Source organism: Marmota monax, unplaced genomic scaffold (assembly GCF_021218885.2).
Source record: "Marmota monax isolate L192 unplaced genomic scaffold, Marmota_monax_Labrador192_F-V1.1 WCK01_AAM20220418_F8-fsc00167, whole genome shotgun sequence".
NCBI classification, from domain to species: domain Eukaryota; kingdom Metazoa; phylum Chordata; class Mammalia; order Rodentia; family Sciuridae; genus Marmota; species Marmota monax.
Window position 1 is genome coordinate 1,754,482 of NW_026694116.1, and position 22,003 is coordinate 1,776,484.

The 22,003-nt window shown below is 59.4% G+C and overlaps 1 protein-coding gene across 4 annotated transcripts in view; it reads left to right on the forward strand.

Annotated features, from left to right (window-relative positions):
* The window catches only part of Nacc2 (NACC family member 2), a 77,026-nt gene extending 62,499 nt beyond the window's left edge, over positions 1-14,527 (forward strand). For all 4 annotated transcript variants that reach the window (XM_046465386.2, XM_046465387.2, XM_046465385.2 and 1 more), the window contains 4 exons: positions 5,379-5,543; positions 7,724-7,829; positions 8,390-8,487; positions 9,642-14,527. In XM_046465386.2, coding sequence (XP_046321342.1) covers positions 5,379-5,543; positions 7,724-7,829; positions 8,390-8,487; positions 9,642-10,150 — 878 coding nt within the window. In that variant the 3' untranslated portion in view covers positions 10,151-14,527. The remainder of the gene's footprint in view (positions 1-5,378; positions 5,544-7,723; positions 7,830-8,389; positions 8,488-9,641) is intronic.
* The last annotated feature ends 7,476 nt before the right edge of the window (positions 14,528-22,003 follow it).

Below are 22,003 nucleotides of genomic sequence, written 5' to 3' on the forward strand. Positions count from 1 at the left end.
TGTCCCAGAGCTGGGAGGTCACCCTGGGCCAGGTGACCTGGCATTCCCTGACCCCCCCAGGCTGCTCCTAGAGGGCCGTGCACACACCACCCCAAGCCCTGGCAGCCGCTGGTCTGCACTCTGAGCCTGGAGTCTGTCTTGGAGAACGCCACACGGTGATGAGCACGTGGCTGTTTGAGCCTGGCACCCTCTGCCCAGCGGGAAGAATCTCGCACTCATCCGAGTTGTGTACCCACAATCTGTTCTTCTTCACTGCTGACCACAGCCACTTTTGGGGGTGGCCATGACGTGCCCATTCGCTAAGGCCTTTCTGCAGGGCCGGCTCCCGCCCCACTCAGCCTTCTCTGCAGCAGTTTCCGCCTCTCACTCCTCCTGGGTGAAGCTGAGGCGCAGTTGTGGGTCAGCTGCGGGGTCAGATGTGGAGTGTTTGTGACTTTACAGAACCGGCCAGGCCTCCTGCAGAGCGGCTCAGCTGTCCCACGTTCTTACCAGCCACGCAGGGCTGTGCCTGTGTCCTTTCCTCCCCGGCCCTTGGCAGTGCTGATGTACTTGGTCCAGCCATTCTGGCGGCCGTGGGTGGCTGCTCGCGGGGGTCAACTTGTATTCCCGCCTGGCCGACAACACGGAGCATCTGTTCAGTGCCGAGCTCCGTCTGTGACTCTGTCCCTCTCATGAATCTGGGCTGTTTTCTTCGTGTTGAGGGCTCTTTACAGTTTTGGATGCACATCCTCGTCAGACGTGGGCTCTGCTGACATTCTCCCCCAGCCTGTGGTTATGTTGTCTTACCTTCTTTTTAGAATGGAGGTGTTCCGCTTTGGTGGGGTCCACGGTATCAGTTACTTCTGTTATCCCAAGAATGTTTCTTCTGAAAGGTTCTTGTTTGGTGTTGGGTGTGAGATCCACTTTTGTGCCTTCTGTGCTGGTGCGAGGTCCAATGGAGGGCAGCATTGGTTTGGTTTGCACGTGGTTGGCCAGTTGCTCAGCACCAGTTGTTGAGAGGTCTGTCACTACCACAACTGAGTGACTTGTGCCCCTGGGTGGAAACCCAGCTAAGCACCCCATGGGGTCTACTTGAGGGCCTCTGTTCTGTGCCGTGGAGCCGCGTGTCTGTCCTTGCACCAGCCTTGATTACTATCGCTGCACAGGGAGTCTTAAAACCAGAGTGTGAGTCAGCGCTTTCCCATCAATTTGGGTTTATGTTGTCTATTTCTCTATAATTAAGAACTAGGGCTTCATTTTCCTATTCTGCATCTTCAGGGATGGTATATACTCTGTGGGGCCAGGCTTCCTTCCTCCTCCCTCCCCTGCCCCGGGGTTCTCAGGACCTTTATCAGGGTGGCCGGCACCGATGGCAGCCAGGACAGCGGCTAGGATTTCTGCACCCCAGGGGGCTCCTGGGGTGGGGGCTGCCCGTGCTGCCTGTCGTTGGGTCTTCTGGGTCAGTCCCCAAGGATGTCTCATGCATGGGAGGCTGGAACTGGACCAGTCTGGGGCCTCCTGCTGGGCAGAGTCCACGCATTGGCCTGGCACGCTGGGCTGCAGAAGGCCTGTGGGGGGCCAGGGCTCCCGTCCACCTGCATCCCTCATTCTTCCATTCGTCCTTTTTTTCTGGTGCTGGAGATTGAACCTGGAGCCTCACGTGGGCTAAGCACATGCTCTACCACAGAGCAACACCCAGGCCCCTCTTTTCCTCCTTTTTAAAGTGTTTCTGTTGTGCTAAGATGCGCAGACTGTCAGGCGGACTGTGACAGTCGTCTTACGTGCACTGCGGCATCGAGCACGTCCTCAGGGCTGTGCAGCCATGGCCCCTCAGTCCATAGCACATCCGTCCCCATTGCACAGACCCCCACCCTGCCCCCACACCCACCTGTCTCCAGGAGTCAGGTGACTCTGGGACCCACACAGGTGCAGTCCCATAGGCTTTGTCCTTTGGTGTCAGCTGATGTCCCTCAGCTCCAGATCCCCAGGGTTCCTTTCCTTCTCCATATGTTGGGTCCCTGTGGTGCCAGTCACTCAGGCTGGGAGCTGTGGGGCCTTGGAGGCTCGATGGGGCCCCTTGATCCCGAGTCAGGAGCCCAGAGGAGCCCCCATGTGTTGGTGCAGCCACAGACCCAGAGGGAGGGTTCGCCCACCCTCCCTGCTGGCGCCCCGTCTGCCCAGATGAGCTGCTGCTCCAGGTCTCTCCCTTGTGACCACTGTGTGGAGGGCACTTGATCGCCTGCCTCTCTGTACACACAGCTGGTGGCCCCTCCTTGCAGTGCAGTCCTGGAGACCACAGTTTGGTCCACAGGCCCTTGATGGTGAAGGCAGCAGCTCCTCTTGGGGACCCCACTAGTCCTGGGGCAACAGGAGGCCATGGGACCTGTCCTGGTGTGACCTGTAGGGTCCCTGCCCTGCTCATGGCCCACCCAGGTCCTCCTGTGGGGTTGCAGGGACAAGCTGCCCGGCTCCCCTCTGAACACATCTCCAGTGCTCCTTTAACACCCTGCGAGCAGTTCAGCTCTCCACGCTCCAGGTGGTGACTGCAGCCCCTCAGGTTGGTGATCGGAGGCCTGGGGAAGGGGTGGGGTGCAGAAGAAGTTCAGACACCTTTGCAGATGAGCTGCAACTCAGTTCAGGGTATTTTTAGCCACGGCAGCATCCGACACTCGGCAAAGCAGAAATAGAAGCGGTTTTTCGGGTGTTCTGGTGCTGACAGGCTCTGGCTCTTGGGGAGCTGGGCTGGGGCTGGGGAGGGGCATGCGAGCTGAGCACAAACAACTTCTGCTGTTGAGAAAAACATCTCGAGGCAGGGGAGTTGTGGATGGGAGCGCTCTATGTAAATGCCACCGAGCAGCTTGGCCGGCTCCTCTGCATGTGTAATCACTGCGGGCTGAGGGGGGCGGGGGGCGGGTAATTATGTTTTAAAATATCACCCAGATTGTTTTCTGTATTCCCTGAGCCCCCAGGGGGTTCCAGGCTGTAAGGATTTTCCAATGCTCCACTGGGTGGAAAGTGCCATCTGACCCTGCTGACCCTCCAGCGGCAGGAGGGACTCTGGGTCTACCCCTGCAGCCGGCCACCTTCCTGGCTTCTGTGCTTACTTGGGGTGTCTTTCACCTTTGGGAGATCTCCCCTTCTCCCTGGAATTCAGCCACAGTCAGACTTAAGGTCTCAGCATGCTCATTCTGAGCTTGGGTGGTAGCCACTCCAGAGGGGTCTGAAGCCATGCAGGAACAGGTGGAGGCCCCGGGGACCTGGGAGTAGCATTGGGTGATTCCAGACCCTGGAGGTGGACGCTAAGCTGCAGGTGGTCTTGACACCCCACCCACTCCCGCCAGACCCTCGGGACTAGAGCCCATCCTGCAGTCTCCTGCAGCTGTTCCCTGTGGTTTTGGGGTGGATGGTGTCACCCTGTTACCCAGGTGTTGGCCCTCAGAGACTGGGTAGCCCTGACTCCTCCACCTCAGAAGCTTGATGGGATGATGACTTACAGCTAATTCCTACTGGGGTCCCCCGCTACGCACCCTCATCGAGCCCTCCACAGCTGCCCTGCTGAGGTGTTGTCCTGGGCCTTTAAGGCGGTTGTGATGCGGGGATGCGTGCTGGCTCTGCTGGAGTGACCTGCTCTGATTGTTGGAGCAGCCTCAGGGTGGGTCCAAGTCTGAGCCACCTGCCTTCGCCCCCAGGACTCTCAGGGCCAGCGGGTTCTGGGTGTCTAAGTACCAGATCCTACAAGCCCCTCCTCCACGGGGGCTTCCGGCTCCACTGAGGGTGACAAGGGAACTGCCACCCTCGCTGAGCAAGGACTGTCTCAGTGGCAGGGCCTTTGCCTACCCACGGACCTCCATGGGTCTGGGAGGGATGGGCCTGGGCCTTCACCTGGGCCTTGCTGCCCAGCCAGGCGTGAGGAGCCTGCCCAGAACAGGACCTCTGACCAGGGTCAGGTGGCTCTCTCAGGACCACCTTGTGTGCTGGGGACATTGGGATGAGTGAGGTGGCTTCCTGTGTGAGCAGGTTGCTGTGTGTGTGGTCTGCCAGGTCTTTGAGTCAGGAACACAAGCCTTGTGGCCATGGTGGCCTGTGGGAACACAGGCTAGTTGTACTGGAGCCCTGCTGACCTGCTACTGACCCTGGGGGTCAGAGCAGGGGCCGTGGCAAGGCTCCATGGGACGAGGGGCAGCAGGGACATTCAGGGGTGTGTTGGCAGCACTGGGCAGGATTTTGGGGTGGGTGAGGCTGCATCCTTGGCTTACAGCACTCAGCAAACGGTAGGTAGATGCAGGGTCTTGGTCCAGCCCACTGTGAACCCTCGAGGGGACCCTGCACCCCAGTTGTGGTGTCCTGCTGGAGAACCTGGCAGGCCAAGCTGGTCAGGAGGCCTGGGGAGGGCCTGGACACCTGTGCTCAGGGCAGAGCTGATGCTTTTGGCTGGCATCCGGCTTTCTGGGGATGGTGTAGGCACATTCAAGGGACCCTGGGGTACCTGGGAGCAGCATTGGGTGATTCCAGACCCTGAAGGAGGTGGGGATGGAGAGGTGTTCAGAATACAGTAACCTCCTCAGTTTGCCCATGAAGTCCCAAATGTCCTCCTCTGGGCAGTGCAGTGGGCGCACACTGCAGAGCTGTAGGCCCTAGGTGGCCCCGGGGCCCTGGCTGCCCGTCCCGGCAGTGGTCCTGTTAGGAACGTTCCCAGGCAGCAGGAGACTGGAGTTGCCTGCGGTGACACCGCATCTGCCTGACCAGCCCCTTACGCTGACATGGTTTGAGAAGCCATGTCCTCCTCATGTTCGCCAAGTCCCCTGGTCCCCTCACCCATGAAACAGGGCTGCTTGTGCCCCGCTGCCTCTTCCAGGGAGCTGGCTGGGGAGATCCTGGGGTCTGCCGCTGCTTGACACCTGGTTGCAGCTCCAGCCTCTCCCTCCGCCAGCGCTCCTCGGGCAGAGCTGGGCACTCCCCCTGGCTCAGAGGCGTAGGCCCCGCTGCTGCCCCGTCTCTAGCCATGGTGCCTCTGGAGGAGCTGTCCTGCCTCCCCTCCCGGCTCAGGCTCCTCTCTGGCCTCCTGCTTAGCACAAGCCCTCATTTCCCCTGGCCTGCGGCCCCTGCAGGGGGACACCCCTTGGGAGCTGCCTCCAGCCCTCAGTGTCCTGGTCCTGGTGGGTGTCCCTCCCTGACTCCCTCTGCTCATTCGCTCAGGCTTCCTGCAGGGCAGGGCTGAGCCAGCAGAACGTGCTGCAATCAGCAGGCCTGGAGGACGGCTGGAGCGGGTCTGGCTTGGCACAGGCTGGCACAGAGCAGGTCCAATCCCAGCATCAGGGGACGTGGGGGGCGGGCGCAGGGCAGCCTAGCCTAGCCTGGCCAGCAGACACCCACCTGAGCAGGTGATTTCTGTGCTGCAGTGCAAGAGAAGCCAGAGCCGGTGCCACTGGAGAGCCGCTCCTGCGTCCTCATCCGCCGTGACCTTGTGGCGCTGCCCGCCAGCCTCATCAGCCAGATTGGGTACCGCTGCCACCCCAAGCTCTACTCGGAGGGCGACCCTGGGGAGAAGCTGGAGCTGGTGGCAGGTGAGGATGCTCCACCCTGTCTATTGTATGCAAATGTCCTCTCTCCCTTTATTTTTTTCAGAACTATGAACAATGTACTCATCACCAGTCAGTCGAAGGAAAAAAAAAGAACATCTTAAATTTCCTCTAATTTCCTTTTAGAAGAATGTGTCATTAAGAGGAGTTATTCAATTGAATTAATTTAGCATTTTAATTGAATCCCCTGGGCTGGCCGCCTTGCTGATTGGCAGGGCTGCATTCGTGGTGTTAATGTAGGTCACAGATTGAACCGAGTCCCATAGTTACCACTGTCCTTCTCATGTGAGTGCCCACTGCCAGCCTGAGAGGGTGGTGACCAGAGGTTCCAGGAGGCAGCTCTCAGTCCAGGCTGGAATTCTGCAGGAACAGGGAACGCAGTGGAGTTGACAGCCCATGTGGGCTGCAGGCCTCGCCAGAGCCTGGACTTTCCAGCGCTGGGATTCCTCTGGCCTCCCAGCCCCTTGTAGGATTTTAGGGCTACTCAGCAAAGGGATAAAGTCATGGCACTGTCAGTACCTCGGGCCCTTCAGCCATTTTCTGGTCATTTCTTTTCTTGGTTTGCCCATGAAGTCCCAAATGCAGGCTGGATGGGGTCCCGAGGGTGCCCTCCCCCAGCCCCAGCACCAAGCTGTCCCCCTCCCCCAATGTCCTGGTCTGCCTCTGTCTGGCACCCAGTCACTGCCTGTGCTCTGGGTTCTGCCCAGTGGTCCCTTGTCTGGGAACTGCTGCCTGAGGCAGACCTCACCACTGGGCTGCAGGTGGGCAGCTAACAGCTGGGCTGGCCTTGCCTTTCAGCTCACAGGGACTCCTGGCCTTACCAGAGCACTACTTCCTGGCTAGTGTGTGGTGGGCAAGGGCTGCTCTGGTGGCTGGGGCACACCACTCCCTGCCCTGCTGTCTCTAATAGCCACAGCTGCTCCAGGGAGAGTGGGTGTCAGGCTGGATGGATCATGAGCACTGGACAGGATCCCAGGAGGCTTCTGGCCTGGTGTGGTCCCAGGAAGAGGTGCCTTCCGCCCTCCGCCCTCCGCCCTCCGCCCTCCGCCCTCCAGGCAGCCTCTGTTTAAGGTGTGGGGTGCTGGGGCCGGAGAGATGCTCAGGATGGAGTAACCTCCGAGTTGGGCCGGCCCAGGTTCTGACAGGAGGGTCTGTGGCGGGATTGGGGGAAGAATTCGGGGCTCCTGGGTATTGGGCATGTGGACTTCAGGGAGTGGAGCCTTCACAGTTGTTGAGACTGCTGTCCCCAGAACAGATCCCTGGGGAGCTGGGGAGGGTTCCCCCAACTGTGCTGGCACCTTTTCCAGGGCCAGAGTTGGTGCTGAGGGCACCAAGCGAGGTTCCCCAGGTGAAAGCAGGTTCCTCCTGGGCCAGAACTGGACAGCCTTGGCTCCTTCCCCTGGGGCACTCAGTCTGGTCCTCAGTGCCCCATTGCAGATCAGATAGTGGAGACCCAAATAAGAGGACACTGACAGAGCCACGGAACGGCAAGGGCTGGTGTGCCCTTCAGTGATTTCACCCTGTTTTTTCCTGCACACAGTGGGGTGGCCAAGTGATTTGGGTAAGCTGCCCTCACACATGGCAGTGTCCAGTGTGCACTGGTCAGGCAGCTTCAGTTCTCTGGAGGTCCTTTGCTCACCAGGCCTTGGGGAGATCCTGGGGTGTTACAGCATGGGCCTCCCTGGTCACTCTTATGCCCTGGCTGGATTCTCCTTGATGCACCTGGGGGACATTAGCTGGCCCAGGTGAAGTGCTGTCTATCTCCCCATTTGCTGCCTGGGAAGGGACAGGGCCAGCCCCTCAGAGCACATACCCAGGGAGGTGGTCAGGGCTGTGGTGGCTGCGTCCTGCCTTCAGGCCTCAGCCCACCAGGGAGAGCTGGGAGCTAGGGTGTGTCATCAAGTGGTGTGGACACCGTGACTTTCTCAAGACCTGCTGGGTCCCAGTTATACATGGTGGCAGGTGGCCTCCATGGAGCATATCTTAGGGACCAGTGGGTGGGAGCTGAGATGGCTCCTAGCAAAGCAGAAGTCCTGGGGTCCTGGGGTCCTGGGGCCCTGGGGCCCTGCTCCCCTGCTCACCTCTTCTGGCTCTTGAAGGTCATGAGCCTTGGGTTTTGGATCATAAGGCCATGGGTCTAACATGTTGATGTCTGCTGACCACAGGCTCCGGGGTCTATATTACACGTGGCCAGCTCATGAACTGCCACCTCTGTGCAGGGGTGAAGCACAAGGTCTTGCTACGGAGACTCCTGGCGACCTTCTTTGACAGGTAAGTGGGAGGCACCAGGGAGAGCTTCAGAAGGTTCTAGAGTCTCCTGTGGCTGTGATCTGTCTGGTTGTCGTGGGTTTCAGCAGTAGAGGTTCTGTGCATTCCTGACTTTTCAACAGAGCCTGTTAGTGCGAGGACAGGGGAGGCTCTAGGAGGGTGACCAGTCGCTTTGGACCAGGGCTTGGTGTAGGGAGGGGCCAGTGTTTCCCAAATGACTTGTGGCCTCCCCAATGAAGTGTAAAGCACTGTACCCATGACCCTATGGGCTAGGAGAGCTCCTGCCCCCGTGCCTAGGCAGCTTGCTCAGGTGACCCCGGGGTCCCTGCAGACGAGGTCAGGGCCAGCGCATCAGCTTCCTGGCCCAGTTGATCAGTCACTCACTGAGTCCTGGGGTCTTTGCTCTCCCTCTCCCTTAGAGGGAGGCTGGGCCTGCACTCCACATGGACCCGACTCCTGTGACAGGCACCCCAGTCCCAGGGGGCCACAGCGAGGGGTGAGGGGGCTCCTCCTCAAGTCCCCTCTGGCCCGCTGTAACCCGTCCCTTCCCCACCCTTCTGCAGGAACACTCTGGCCAACAGCTGCGGCACAGGTATCCGCTCGTCCACCAGTGACCCGAGCCGCAAGCCACTGGACAGCCGGGTCCTGAATGCTGTGAAGTGTGAGTGGACCCTGGGGTTTCTGGGAGGGTCTCTTGGGAGCTAGGAAGCTCCCTTGGGTTCAGATCCCAGCCCCAGAAGGCTGGGTGGGCAGCGGTGCTCCACCGCACCTGGCTCTCCCTGAGCGCACTTCGGAGAGAAGGAAAAGAGCAGCCCCAGAGCCGGCTCGAGGTGTGAGCGTCCTTGGGAGGTTCCCAAGCACGATGCATTCAGCTGCGGAACTATTTTAACATGCGCAATAGATCTAATTTTCCTTTTTGAACAAAACCCCTTATTTACATGTTGAGGTTATTTTGAGCCTTTGCCATCTGTTCGGCCGGCTTCTGCCTCCCGCTCCTGGGTGGCGGGGCGGAGCCCGGTCCTTCTCTGTGGCAGACACCACCCAGCTCCGTGCCCCAGATGGGGAAGGAGCCACTGCACCAGCGCAGGCAGACTGGCCCAGGGCACAGCCTTCCACAGCCAGTGGCCCAGGAAACATCTCACTTTCTCCAAAAAAAAATCCTTCTGAGGCTAATTCTGTTTAGCAGAAGGCCCTGTGTAGCAGGAGCCTTGGCAGCCAGTGGTTATAGTCCCCCCCCCAAAAAAGCACAGGGTGACAGCCGGGCCCCAGGAATTTGTGGGGTCGGGGTGTGTCTGATGCTCCCAGCAGAGCTTGTCAGAAGGACCTGCCCTGAGCTTGCTGCTGTTTGGGGGACCTGAGCCTGGCCTTGGTGTGAGGCTCCTGGTGGAGCAAGGAGAGTCTTTCCAAACTGGTGGTGACAGCTGCTGTCCAAGGCTCCTGAGGATGGGGACAGGGAAAGCTCTCGGTGCACTGACTTCTCACTCCGCTAGCCCTGTGAGGAGGGCCCTGCAACAGGTCCCAATTTGCAGGTGGGGAGACCTGGAGAACTTGAAGGAGTCCAATCTGGGTGGGCAGTGGGGGCTGTCCCACCCCACCAGGCAGAGACTGTCCCCAAGGATCCCATGGGCCTCCTGGACCGACCAGGGAGAAAATAGACCACTGCTTCCATGGCTGAGATCAAGAGAGTCTCTGGGGCCACTTGGTCCCCAGCCAGCAGGGACTGAGTCAGGGGATGGTCCCTACAAGTCCCTGCCATGGGATTGGCCGCTGGCCCGTGCAGAGTGTCTTATGCCCCTCCCGCCCCTGCCCCTACAGTGTACTGTCAGAACTTCGCGCCCAGCTTCAAGGAGAGCGAGATGAATGTGATCGCAGCGGACATGTGCACCAACGCTCGCCGCGTCCGCAAGCGCTGGCTGCCCAAGATCAAGTCCATGCTGCCGGAGGGCGTGGAGATGTATCGCACCGTCATGGGCGCCTCGGCTGCCAGCCTGCCCCTGGACCCCGAGTTCCCGCCCGGCGCTGCACAGGTGTTCGAACAGCGCATCTATGCTGAGCGGCGGAGCGACGCAGCCACCATCGTGGCTCTGAGAACTGATGCTGTGAATGTGGATCTGAGCGCCGCCAACCCTGCCTTCGAAGCCAGCGAGGAGGCTGATGGGGCTGGCTCCGTCATCCAGGAGGTGGCCGCCCCTGAGCCGCTGCCCCCCGATGGCCAGAGCCCCCCACAGCCCTTTGAGCAGGGCAGCACCAGCTCCAGCAGGCCCCAGACGCCAGCAGCCGCAGCCACAAGAAGGCCGGAGGGCACCTATGCAGGGACTTTGTAAGGGCCCGCGTGGCCACTCACAAGGGACCGAGTACTAGAGCTGCTTGCATGCGTTACTAATACAGACAAATGTGATCAAGCCACTTACCTACTGAACTGCTACTGCTGCCTGACAAAAATGTGATTTTTATTCTGCCTGTATTTAAAATGGATGAAGGAAACAAACGCATCGTTATACTGTAAACAGCTAGGCCGCTGGCCACGCTCTGGGAGAAGGGCCCAGGGCTCCTCTGATACCCGCCAGGTCAGTCTCCTATTGTAGCTTTCCCCTCCCGCTTCTTGGGGAGGGGGCCAGAGGCCCAGGCCCCCATGCCCAGCCCTGCCCCTGCCTCGCCCACCTTCCTGCTCCTCCTGCCCCAGAAGGGGAAGTTGGGCAGTAGGTGCCTGTGACAGGTGGGTACACGACACTCCGTTTCTTATCATGGGGACCCCACCAGGGCTCTGGGGCAGCACTGGGCCCCCAGGGGCCAAAATCCCTTTTTTCCTTCTTCCTAAGACACCGCCTGTATGGGTGTGTGCATGTGTGTGCGTGCGTGTGTGAGTGTGTGTGTGTGCAGGGACCAGCGGCGGTGGTGCAGAGGTGGCTTTTAGTCACCTGGGGTGGGGGAAGAGCCCTAATTCCCACCACTACCACCACCACCATGTCCTCCCTCTGCCCACCCTTGGCCCTGTGGCTCCTTGGTTCACCTAAAGCCCCAGGGACTGGCCTGCTGACCCCAGGGCACCACTGGCTTCAGCCTGGCTACCTGCCATCCCATGGGGTAGGGCTGCCACCCTGTGCCCACCATGGGACACACGCGGCTGGTCTTGCCCTCGCTATCCTGACTCCCCAGCCACTCTGGGATTTTTACTTGTTTAGTGTTTCTGTTTAGTTCAGATCTGTTTCATATATTGGAAATTTTCAGACCCAAAAGAGCAAAAAATTGGGGAGGGACGGTGTCGCTAGCCCCAGCCTACTGCTCACTGGGGATGAGTCCATGCCATGTTCCCCCAGCCCGGGGCAGGGTCCTGTCACCTCCTGTTGGAGATGGGGCCCCAAGTAAGTGCAGCCAGAATGTGTGAGACCAAACTCAGGGGTCCTGGGGGCTCTGCTGAGCAGGCACAGCCACCTGGGCAGGGCCAGGGTGGAATGGCCCCTGCTTTGCCCCTCACTCATGCCCTGGGCGACTCTGGGTGTCCAAGGCTCCTGGGTGGGCAGCAAGCTCGGACCTGAGCTAGGGCAGGTTGCAGGTGTGGATTCCAGGTGGACTGGAGGGTCAAGAGACCACAGGGGCAGATGGGGGCAGTGGAGAGGGCCATGGAGGCTAGCTGGCCTGCTGGAGGCTAGAGTGCTCGATTTGACCTTGAAGTGCTGTTCTCTGTGTGGTGGGGCTCACAGAGCTATTTGCCCAGGAGTCTCTTCCTCTGCCTTGTCCAGGAACTGCCTGCAGACTCAGGCCACTCCCAGTGTGGCCAGGGACTCCCAAGCCCAGACCTAAAGGGTCTGTTGCTCCCTCCGTCCATCCTGAACTCAGCTGCCCCCTCCTGTATGCACTCGTGGGCAGGCTCTCCCAAGCTGCAGTACTGGGCACTGGGTCCCACATGGGGAGCTGGGGCTCCTCCTACCAGGCCCCTTGTTTCCATGTGGAGAGGCGTTGGGGAGACCTCACAGGGGGCCCCTCATACACTGGCCCAGCATGCCTCTGCCCTCCATGGAGATCCAGTGACTTTGGTAAGGGAGCAGGAGGACCAGGGTTGGGCACCACGGGATCTGGCCTTGGCCCCTCTACCTGCCCCTTGGGGCCTGAGTCCCAGGGAGACCCAAACCCTGCATTCCTGGGGTGCTGGGTGGCTGCAGGACCACTCCTACCAGCACCTAGAACCTTCAGGCATAGAGGAGGGCTCCCTCTGCCTGTCTCCTCCCACTCGGGCTCTTGTGGGTTGGAGTCCCCAGGGTGTCCTCTGAGAACCTGGACCAAGCCTTCTTGGCACTGGGAGGAGGCCAGGGGGCAGTAGAGGGGATGTTGGGTGAGGTTGAGCTTCGCCCTGGTTTCTCTGAGTTTTTCCTTCATCTGCCGCCCCCACCCCCCGATTTGCACTTTAATTTGACCATCCCTGGGGACCTTTGGGAGGTGGACCCACTTGTCCTGGCTGTTGACAGAAGGGCTCTGTCTCTCTCCCTTCCACTCCAAAGTGGGCACGGTCCCCCACCCTGGGCCAGCACAGGGAGGGTGCCACTGGCCACTAGAGGAGGTGGTGGCCGCACAGAATGCCTGACCACTGCTCGGGCTAGCACAATGTCCTGTGACCTCTGTCCCTTAATTGTTTATAATCGCCGTCTGTTTTGTTCTGGGTAAGGAAGGCAAGAGCTATAGGTAAAACTTAAATAATAATAATTAAATGTGAATGGGTTCTGAGCTCTCCCTGTGCCCCAGGCGGGCCAGGCCGAGCGTTTTGCACTAATGTGTCCACAGGGGACATGGTCGGGAGCGTTTGCAGACGTGCGTGGCCGATGACTGTACCTGCCGGGGGCGCTCCCTCCGCATCCTGAATGTACCGCGGGGCAGGCGGGCGGGCAGTGGGCCTGGGCTCGGAGGGGCCTTCCAGAGTGCCTTAGCATCTTTTGATCATTTTTCCCAAGGAAAACCAATTAAGAAAACCGGACCCTCCCCCCTCCTTTGTTTACAAGATGACTAATTCCAGAATCGGGGGCTGTCTTGTCCTGCGCGCGTGACCCTGACTCATCCAGACCCTGTAGACCAGAGACGAGCCACTCAGTATTTATGAGATGTCTGCACCTTTATTCCCAAGCTTGACTACTAGCAATACGCATATACTATATAGAGTCTATTATAGAGCTAAGTTATATTGGCGCCTTTTCCAGGAGGACAGTCGGGACTGGACCGCATTGGAGCTGCTGAGGCAGGTGGCCAGCCTGGGGGTCCAGCCACCGCTCCGCCCTCCCCTGCCCTTCCAGAGGGGACAACCCTGGAGGCAGCTGGGACAAGTGCAAAAGGTCCAGAGGAAGGGGCCAGAGACAGGACAGATACTGTGAGCTGGGAGGGGCGGTCCGCCTGGCCGGCGCCTTGGTACTTGAATTCTGTCTTGTTTTCTGCACCAGGTCTGCTCACCGAGTTCTCTGTGGTCGCTTCAGTTTGCATCTGATTTGGTGTCTTACTTTTGCCCTGATTGTGGACGCAGCTGTGTGAGAGGCCAGCAGGGAGGGACCCTCCGGGGACCCTGCAATGCATGACTGTTGGGCAGGTAGAGGGGAACCGGCTGTGTGGTCTCATTCTCCCCCCACTGAAAGCCATCCTTCCTGGCTTCCCAGTATCTGTTCAGAGCCAGAGGAGGGCTAAGGAAGGACCTAGGAGGGGCTGGTGGCCAGCTGCTGTACTGGGGCAAGCCTGGTCCTGTTCAACAGCTGGTCTTTTGGCCCAGCCTCCCCGTTGGGTCCTGCTTGGGCCCCCCAGGGGCTCTTCTTATGGAAGTGTCTTTGCCCGAGTGGGAGAAACCTGTTTGCCTCTGTCAGCAGCCAGTCCTACTGGGAAGGGGGCACGTAGAAGCCTCTCAGCTTTAACTACTGTTTGAGAATGATGCTGCCTGTTCCTGTCAGCCAGCCAGCTCCGTGCGGCCACCGCGTGAGCGCGCAGGGCTCGCTACAAGATGTTTCTAAAATGGCAAAGGTGTTTTGCTTTTGTTTGTTTGTTTTGTTGTTTTAAAAAAGAAGGAAAATCATGCAGAATCTAAAGCATTCAGATTGGATGACCTGCTTGTGTTCTGATCAGTTGCCTCCGTTGTTAGGGTTTTGCACACGATTGTGATTTTTATGTCAAAAGAAGCCAAAACTTGCAATACTATTTTTAGCAGACAAAAAAAAAAAAAAAAGAACTAAGTATAAAATGTATAAATATTTTTGACTTGAACGTTTGGATGGCACCGGGTGCAAAGAGAACATTCATCCTTTCGACAGAATGTTTGGAGGAAAGACTTGAAGAGGAGACAGTTGTTTGAAAGGATCTGTCTGGGGGTTAAAGTAGTACTGTAACTCACGACTGTTAACTAAGACACTGAGGTCACTCGTTGTGCTGTCCAGGGCTCCACAGAGCCAGAGTCTTGGCCGGGAGAGCCTGCTGTGTCCTTCCTGCCTTCCTCAGCCCTTCCCTGCTGTTCTCCCTAGCGACCAGACTGTTACTTTGTAGCCATGGCTGACAACATTGTATCGATAACTAAACCGACAGCAATGTGCGCAAGCGACCAGGGAACCCCGAGGGCTTCGAGCGAGCGTGCTCAGAGCCGTGTCACACGGCAGAAGTCCACGACAAAACGATGTCATCGTTAACTGTAAAGCGCTTTGTAAAATTCACATTTACAGAATAATAAAGTCAGTTCAAACCCATGTATCTTGGGCTTTGCTTAACTTGTGGGGTTTGAGGGGACTTTGAGAAGTCAGGGAGGGAGCAGGCTGTTGGGACCAGGCGGCCAACCCTCCAAGAAGGTCCTGGTTTCAGGATCTGAGGCTGCTGGAGCCCCTAGAGAGGACAGGAGAGGGCCATCCCCAGGCGAGCAGGGATCCTGCTGGGGTTCAGGGCCGCTTGACCTTACCAATGTCTTATAAGTGAGGGGAGCAGGAGGGGTTGGGTGTCCTGGGGGTTTCTGTGGGGCCCTACTCGGAGCCTACCATGACAGGAGGGAGGGCCTTTGCTGGGTCCTGGTTCTGCTGTCAGCAAAGTGGGGCTCACCTGCCACCCAACCTGTGTATGGTTCCCTCCTGCCCCTCTGCTTCATCCAGGGCTGCCCCCAGGTGGACAGATGGGCCACTGCAGTGGACAGACCTCCTCCCAGATCTGCCTGGGAGCCGCTGGGCCTGGGCTGATCCGTTCTACCACACAAGTGGTTTCCTGGGCTGGATCAGGCCAGGCCGGGCACTTTGCTCAAATGTCCCTCGGAAGCAGATCCTGGAGCCGCTGCTTGAGTCTCACCTCAGGCCCTGGAACATGGCTTCCTGCACTAGATGACCCTTCTTCCCCAGTACCTGTGCAGAGTCTGTGTGTCCTGCAGCCCTTCAAAGGTCTTCTCAGGGGCCGCTCTGCCACCTGAGAGGTGCTTCCTAGCACCTGCTTTGCTGGAGGGAGGTGGGTTTGTTTGCTCAGCTACCTACTGGGGCTCAGTGAGGGCATGTAGATTTGCTCTGTGGCCATGTCCCCAGTGGCTTCCAAGCTCCCCAGCAGCCAGTACAGCTGAGGCCCAGGGAGGATTGTGAGGCAGGTCTTGGCTAGAACCAGGAGTCCTGTGTCTCTGGGATGGCTGCCCAGCCCAGCCTGGCTCCTTCCAGGTGCTGGTCTTCCCTGGGTTTCTAAGAAGGAGGGAGCTACCTGGCATGGTAGTCACACCTATAATCCCAGCAGCTCCAGAGGCTGAGGCAGAAGGATCCCAAGTTCAAAGCCAGCCTCAGCAACTTAGCGGGGCTCTAAGCAACTCAATGCAACCTTGTTTCTAAATTAAATGCAAAAAGGGCTGGGGATGTGGCTCAGTGGTTAAGCACCCTTGGGTTCAATCCCTGGTACCAAGAGAAGTGGGTAGCTGGGCAGCTGCTGGGCAGTTGCTGCTAGGCTTCTGCCCCCAGCGTCCACCCTGCTCCTGGCCTGTGCCCTGGGAGCCTCTGACAGAAACTGGCTGAGCATTGGGAGGCTCCATTTCACAGCAGCAGCTCCTGGGGTTGAGCCCCAGCTGCCCTCCCGAACCCTTTGTCCTGCCTACAGGGAGAGGAGTGCCACGTCAGCAGGACACACTGGCTTTGTCCCCAGCCCTTTGTGCTCCAGCACAAATGGTCAGGAGCCCATGGGGGGAGAGGAGCCCTGTGCAAGGGTGAGCAAAGAGTGCCCGGGACTGTGCTGACCACCTCGTGCAGCTCCTCGGATTTCCAGGAAAGGCAGCTGCTTCTCTGGCAGGTGCAGCGGTGGCCGGCCTGCCAGCTGGGTGGAGCAGATGCATGCTGTGCTGGGAGGCAGAGCTTGACCGGTGGCCCAGGGCCACTCAGGTGTGTGGCTCTATCCTGTCTGCCAGGTAAGGACAGAACCCACCTGGGGATGAGCCAGCCACGTTTCCTTGTGGTTTCCTTGTGATCGGAAGGTTCCCAAATGTGTCCCCCTCAGCAGCAGGCCTGGCCCTGGGAGCTCCAGGCTGCTCCGCCCTGGCACCCACACTGAGCACACTTTCATCCAGCCCGCAGCCCCCCACCTCCCTCAGCCTGCCTCCTGCAGTGCAAGCAGCGCTCGTAAGCCCCTCTCTAGGAAGCAGCCACAGACCCCAACTGGGAAGGGAGGTTGCAAGGCATGGCCAAGAGGCCCTGTCTCTGGGCCTCTGACCTGAGGCCTCCCTCCCTTCCTCCACCTTGGAGACCTGAGTGACAGAGGCTCAGCCGCGTATGCAGCTTTCTCCGCAGACTGGGATCCCTGTGCCTTGATGGTCTCGTTTTTCATCAGTAGATCAGGCCCTCCCCTGGAGGCCCCTGTGACTCCCACTGACGGGGCTGAGGGGCTGGACCTCCCTTGAGTTCAAGTCTGACTTGGTGCCTATGAGCTGGTGAGAGGGACAGGCGTCTCTCCACATGATTCCTGGCCCAGGGTGGCTCAGGGACTGGGACCCCAGCCTGGGATTGGTGTGTCCCTCTGGCAATACCCAACACTTCAGGGGCTTCACATCCATTCCTCTTACTGGCCAAACCAGCATGTGAAAGGCCACACCCCACCCTCACTACATGGGACTTCCCCCGTCCTCCCGCAAGACAGGAAGAACAAATGTCCTTGGGGAAACAGGGCACACAGAAGAGGCTCTTGGAGAATGGGGGCAGTGGCGGTGACATGAGCCAGTGCATCAGTCAGTCCAACCTCGGACACCCAGAAGACAGGTACCCGGAAGGCAGCTGTCCCAGGCATCTAGAGCAGGAGCAGACAACCAGCCCCCCCAGTCCGATCCCTGAGCAGCCCCCGCACAAGGTGGCCAGGTGCCGGCAGGGAGGGTCCTTGCCAGGGCTCTTCAGACAAACTGGCTGTGACCAGGCAGGTGGAGTTTTGCAGGATCAGGATCCCTTGAAAGCAGCTCAGGTGTGGCCCAGAAGAGCCAGAATGACAACAGCCAAGGGTGGCCCAGCCCCTGTGACCAGGGATGGCAGATAAGCAGTGTGTGGCCCAGCCACCATGGGATTGGCCTCGAGCACCTGCTGCAGGGTGGCTGGGCCTCGAGGACATCATCACAGAGGACAGGTACCGAGAGATCCACCAGGCCACAGAGACAGGAAGTGGAATGGAGGGTGCCAGGGCTGGGGAGGGGCTGGCAGTCAGTTTATGGGGACAGAGTTTCAGTTGTGGGGATGAGAGCACCTAATGCTGCTGAACTTGAAGATGGTTAAAACTGAACACGTTATGCCGTGAATATTTGAGCAAAAACACGCAGCCACGAGTTGCTGAAAGATGGGGTGCGTTCTGAGAACGCATCGCTGGCTGGTTCTGCCTGGTGGGAGCTCCAGAGTGCACTCAGCCCAGGCGACCTCCCCGTCACCAGGTGGTGCCATCTCATGGGGCCACAGGGCACAGGCATGTGGGCTAAGATGTGACTGCAGCATGACCACGTGGACACACCTGTAAAGACGGGGAGAGGGTGGACACCAACGCAGACCTGCTGCTGGAGTGGGCCAGGCCTCAGGCCCCAGGTGCCGTGGGCCAGCGTCCAGCCTCCAGCCTCGAGGTCTGTCCCGGGAGTGAGCCAAGCTCCTCTGGCCTCAGAGAGGGGCTCCCCCAGCATGTTCTGTGCTTCCCAGCAGTCCTCTGGCTTCACCCAGAGTCTGCACAAAGAAGGACTCAACAGCCCAGGCCATCCCACACCAGGGCAGGGAGTGTCCGTCCAAGTTGGCCTGGTCCATTGGCCCGGAATGCCAGTTAGGAAGTAGAAGGAGCTCTCTGCTGGGGAGCAAGGGGCAGATGACCAGGCCTCCGGAGCCCCTGCCCGGAGGCCTGTGTGTTGTGGGCACCCCCAAGCAGCCTGGGCATGGAGCACACTGACCTTATGCCCCTGGGCGGTGAGCCCCACATCCCCCCCAGTGCAGGCCCATGTCCTGTCTCCTGCTGTCCTGTCTGGCTGACACCCTTGGCATCCTGCCCCTACCCCATGGGGCTTCACAGGTGCCCCCTCCCTCAGGCTTTGCTCACCAAGAAGTCCAGTGCAGTGGGGGCATGCCCCAACACCAGAGCGTGCATCTCCATGCCCCATTCTCCCCAAGTTCAGCAAGTTGTGGACAGTACCCCTCATCTCCACCCTACTGTGTCCAAGTCGTGGACAGTATCCCTCATCTGCACCCCTACTGTGGACAGTACCCCTCATCTGTACCCCTACTGTGGATAGTACCCCTCATCTATACCCCTACTGTGGACAGTACCCCTCCACTGCACCCCTACTATGGACAGTACCCTTCATCTGCATCCCTACTGTTGACAGGCTCCTGCCCATCTTGCTAAAATGCAGGTCTGGTTCTAGATGTGGCAAAGGACTTGTCTCTGAAGTGGGTGCCAGAGGACACAGAGCTGGCCTGGGGGGTCACACTTTGCACACCACTGTAAGGGCTGTCCCTCTGTCCCAGAGAGGATGACCCACATCCCCTGGTGGCTGGGCCTGTCTTTTTCCTTGCAAAGTGTAGGCTGTGGATAGCATCCCACACAAAGCGCATGTTCGCAGGTTCCTGGGCACCGGTGCCAGCCCCTCTGTGAGCCGTCTGTTTCTGGCCACCTGCCATCACGTCCACACTGTTGGCTCCTGAGCCCTGGGCTTCCACTCGTGTGACCACCCATCTCTGCTTAGTTCTTTCTGCTGGGCTCCTAGGAGCTCCTGGGGGAAGGCTCTCCCTACCCCCTGGAGTGGTTTCCACAGCCACCAGGCAGCCCAGGCTGTGCCTGTGGGGCAGAGGCCCAATGGCAGTGTCCCTGATCAGAGTACCTGCTGGCTCTGACTGGGGGGCACAGGCTCCTGGAGCTGGAGGGACGCCCCAAGGACCACCCCTGTGCAGTCCCACAGAGCTCTGCCCGGTGTCCCGAGGACTGCCCGCTCTCCTGCTGAGCCCAGCTCTGGCCCCAGGAGTGCTGCAGGCAGGGTCCACGGCTGGGGTGAGTGCGGGAGTGCCTGGCGGGGCCCCCTCCACCTAGAGCAGTGGTGAGTGGCAAGCCCCCGTCAGCTTCAGCCCTGGTGGGCCCAGGCCCGGGAGCTAGACCAGGGGGCGGTAGCAAAGAATAATGCAGGACCCCTCCTGGAGGAACCTGGGGAGACCAAGGAGGGCCCTTGGGCTTGTGAAGTGGCCAAAGGGGTGCTAGTCCTGAGCAAAGGTGTCGGGGGACCTTGCTCTCTGCATGCTCCAGGGGCTCAGGTGCTGGGTGATCAGCCCCAGGACTATCACTGAGTCTCAGGACCAGTGGATTAGACAGACCCAGGACAAGCCCGGCCAGGGCCCAGGCTTAGGGCTTGCCTGAGTGGGGACTCTAGGAGGGTCCCAGGCCTGGCGGCATGGGGGAGGATGGGACAGATGGGCTAGGCCACAGAAGAGGGGACACCTGGACACGGGTGTGGAAGGTAGCAACAGGCAGATGGCCTTGCAGGACAGGGCCAGGAGAGGACAGCCTGGCTGGGCAGGAAGTTATATCCCCTTGCCCCTCTGCAGAAGGTGCAGGGCCCTCCCCTCAGATGGCAGGGAGCCGGTGCATGGCCCTCCCCGGGGGAATACATAAAGTATTCGGCCTAAAAGCTCAGGCCATTTAGCTTTTATTTGATTGGCAGAGGCCCACGGTGCCCTCTGCATTTTGCCGTTTGATTATACGTCTGTACTGAGCACTGACTTCTCGAAATACCCTTCCTGGAACAGAGGCTGACAGCAGGACTCGTCGGAATGAAGACCGATTTGGTTAGAGAGCAGGCAATTACCGCCAAGACCGTGGCTGTGATCTGGGCAGAAAACCAACTCCGCCAAATATGTGAGACTTTCTGAAGAAGTGCTGACCCCAGAGGGGCCTGGGTGAGGGCGTCAGGCCTGTGGCCAGATTGTCCCCAGCCCTAACTCAAGGCCCTGCCTCATCAGGAGGCACGCAGGGGACCAGCCACTGTCCCCACTTGGCCTTGGCCGCTCTTCTCTGCCAAATGGGACCGCGTGATGCCCGCCCCACAGGTCTGGGCTCTGAGTGGAAGTTTACCACGTGCACTCAGTAAAGTCCCAGGCTGAATTTCAGCTACCCCAACCCAGGTGCCCAGGGCCCCAGGGACTTCGGGGTGATTCCGTGCCAGAGGCAAGTGATGGCTGAGATGCCTGAGAGGCAGACGGAGGGGAGGGATCCTGGGCTTAGAGCCGTGCATGGGGGCCTGGCCACCCTGACCCCAGTCTCCTCCTCTGTGGAGCAATCACACAGGTGCCGGGGGGAGGGACACCGCCATGGACTGGTCCCAGGGCTTCCCTTCAGTCCCTCCTATGCCAACAGTGGGGATGGAGGGCATCTGGACAGTCAGCCCTCACTCTCCAGGGCTGACACCATCGTGGACTGTGCGTCCCCACGGCCTGGTCAGGGCTGCCGGCCCCTCCCCAGACTCCACCCTCGTCAGCCACAAAGACAAGTGGTGCCCTCGTTACAGCTGCGCGTGTTGGTGACAGCCCCACAGCTCCCGGGTAGGCCTGGTAAAGTGTGGGCCTTACCAGCCCATTTATGGCCTCTATAGGGGTCACAACAAGGTGCCCCTAGGCACAGCCAGAGGTGGGCACAGGATGGTGGGGCACAGTGAGAACAGGTGCTGGATGTTTCTCCTTTTCTGCTCTTAAGCTTGGCTTGAGCAGTGAGCATCCTGCACACGTGCACTGCAGCCTTGCACTCGGAAGCCAAATGGCCTGTGTTGGGGTCCCAACTCCATCTTCTGACTTGGGGGACTCTTGGGGTCACCTAAGCTATCTGAGATTTTGTGAATGAGAGGTAAACAGATGCTACCTTGCCAGGTGTCACGGACATTAGAAATCAGATGTCCATTTAGCATTTGCTGACCACCTGCTGTGGTGCCCCAGGCAGGAGCTTGGCCCCAAAGAACGAGTCACCAGGAGCATCAGACCAGAGGGTGCTGCAGGAATGGTGAGGCTCAGGGCCAGAGCCCAGGCCTGAGGCTGGCATACAGCTCTCAGAGGTCCTGCCCAGGGCTGTCTACACCTCTGGTGGCTCCAGGGCACCTCAGCCAGCCCTCCTGGCCCAGCAGGAACCCCCTTCCCTACCAGTTCCACAGCCACCTTCCTGGCATGCTCAGACCTAGGAATGGGCTTGGCCTCTGCTCACCCCAGTCTCACGGTCTCTGCAGTCCCATGGCCAGGTGCAGGTGCCCTCTGCATGTGGGCACCACCCCTCCTGGCTCCTCCCTCACATTTCCCACCTGCCAGGGGGCTCTGTAATGGACAGGAAGTCATTCCCATTTAGCTGATGGGAAAACAAAACTTCATGAGCCTTGCTCAAAATCTCTAGGCCGGTCAGAAGGGAATCCGGCTAGGCTTGGAAATCGGCCTGGTCATCTTGGAGGTGTGGAGTCACCCGGGGTGAGCAGTGATGGATGCCTGTGCACCAGTGTTCACAGCAGCTCTGTCCACGAGTGCCTAGTGTCCATCAGTGGAGGGGGTCGTGCTGGCCACAGCCACACGTGGACATGAGCCCCAGTGAGCAGGAAGAAGCACCACACAGTCAGCACCACGCACCCTGGGGGCCTCGGCAGAGAAGAAGCAGACACGGGGCTCGCGTCCATCTACAGGGAATCCCAGGAGGGGCAGCTGCCCGGGGCTGGAGGAGAGAAGGGTGGGTGGCTGCTGCTTGACTGT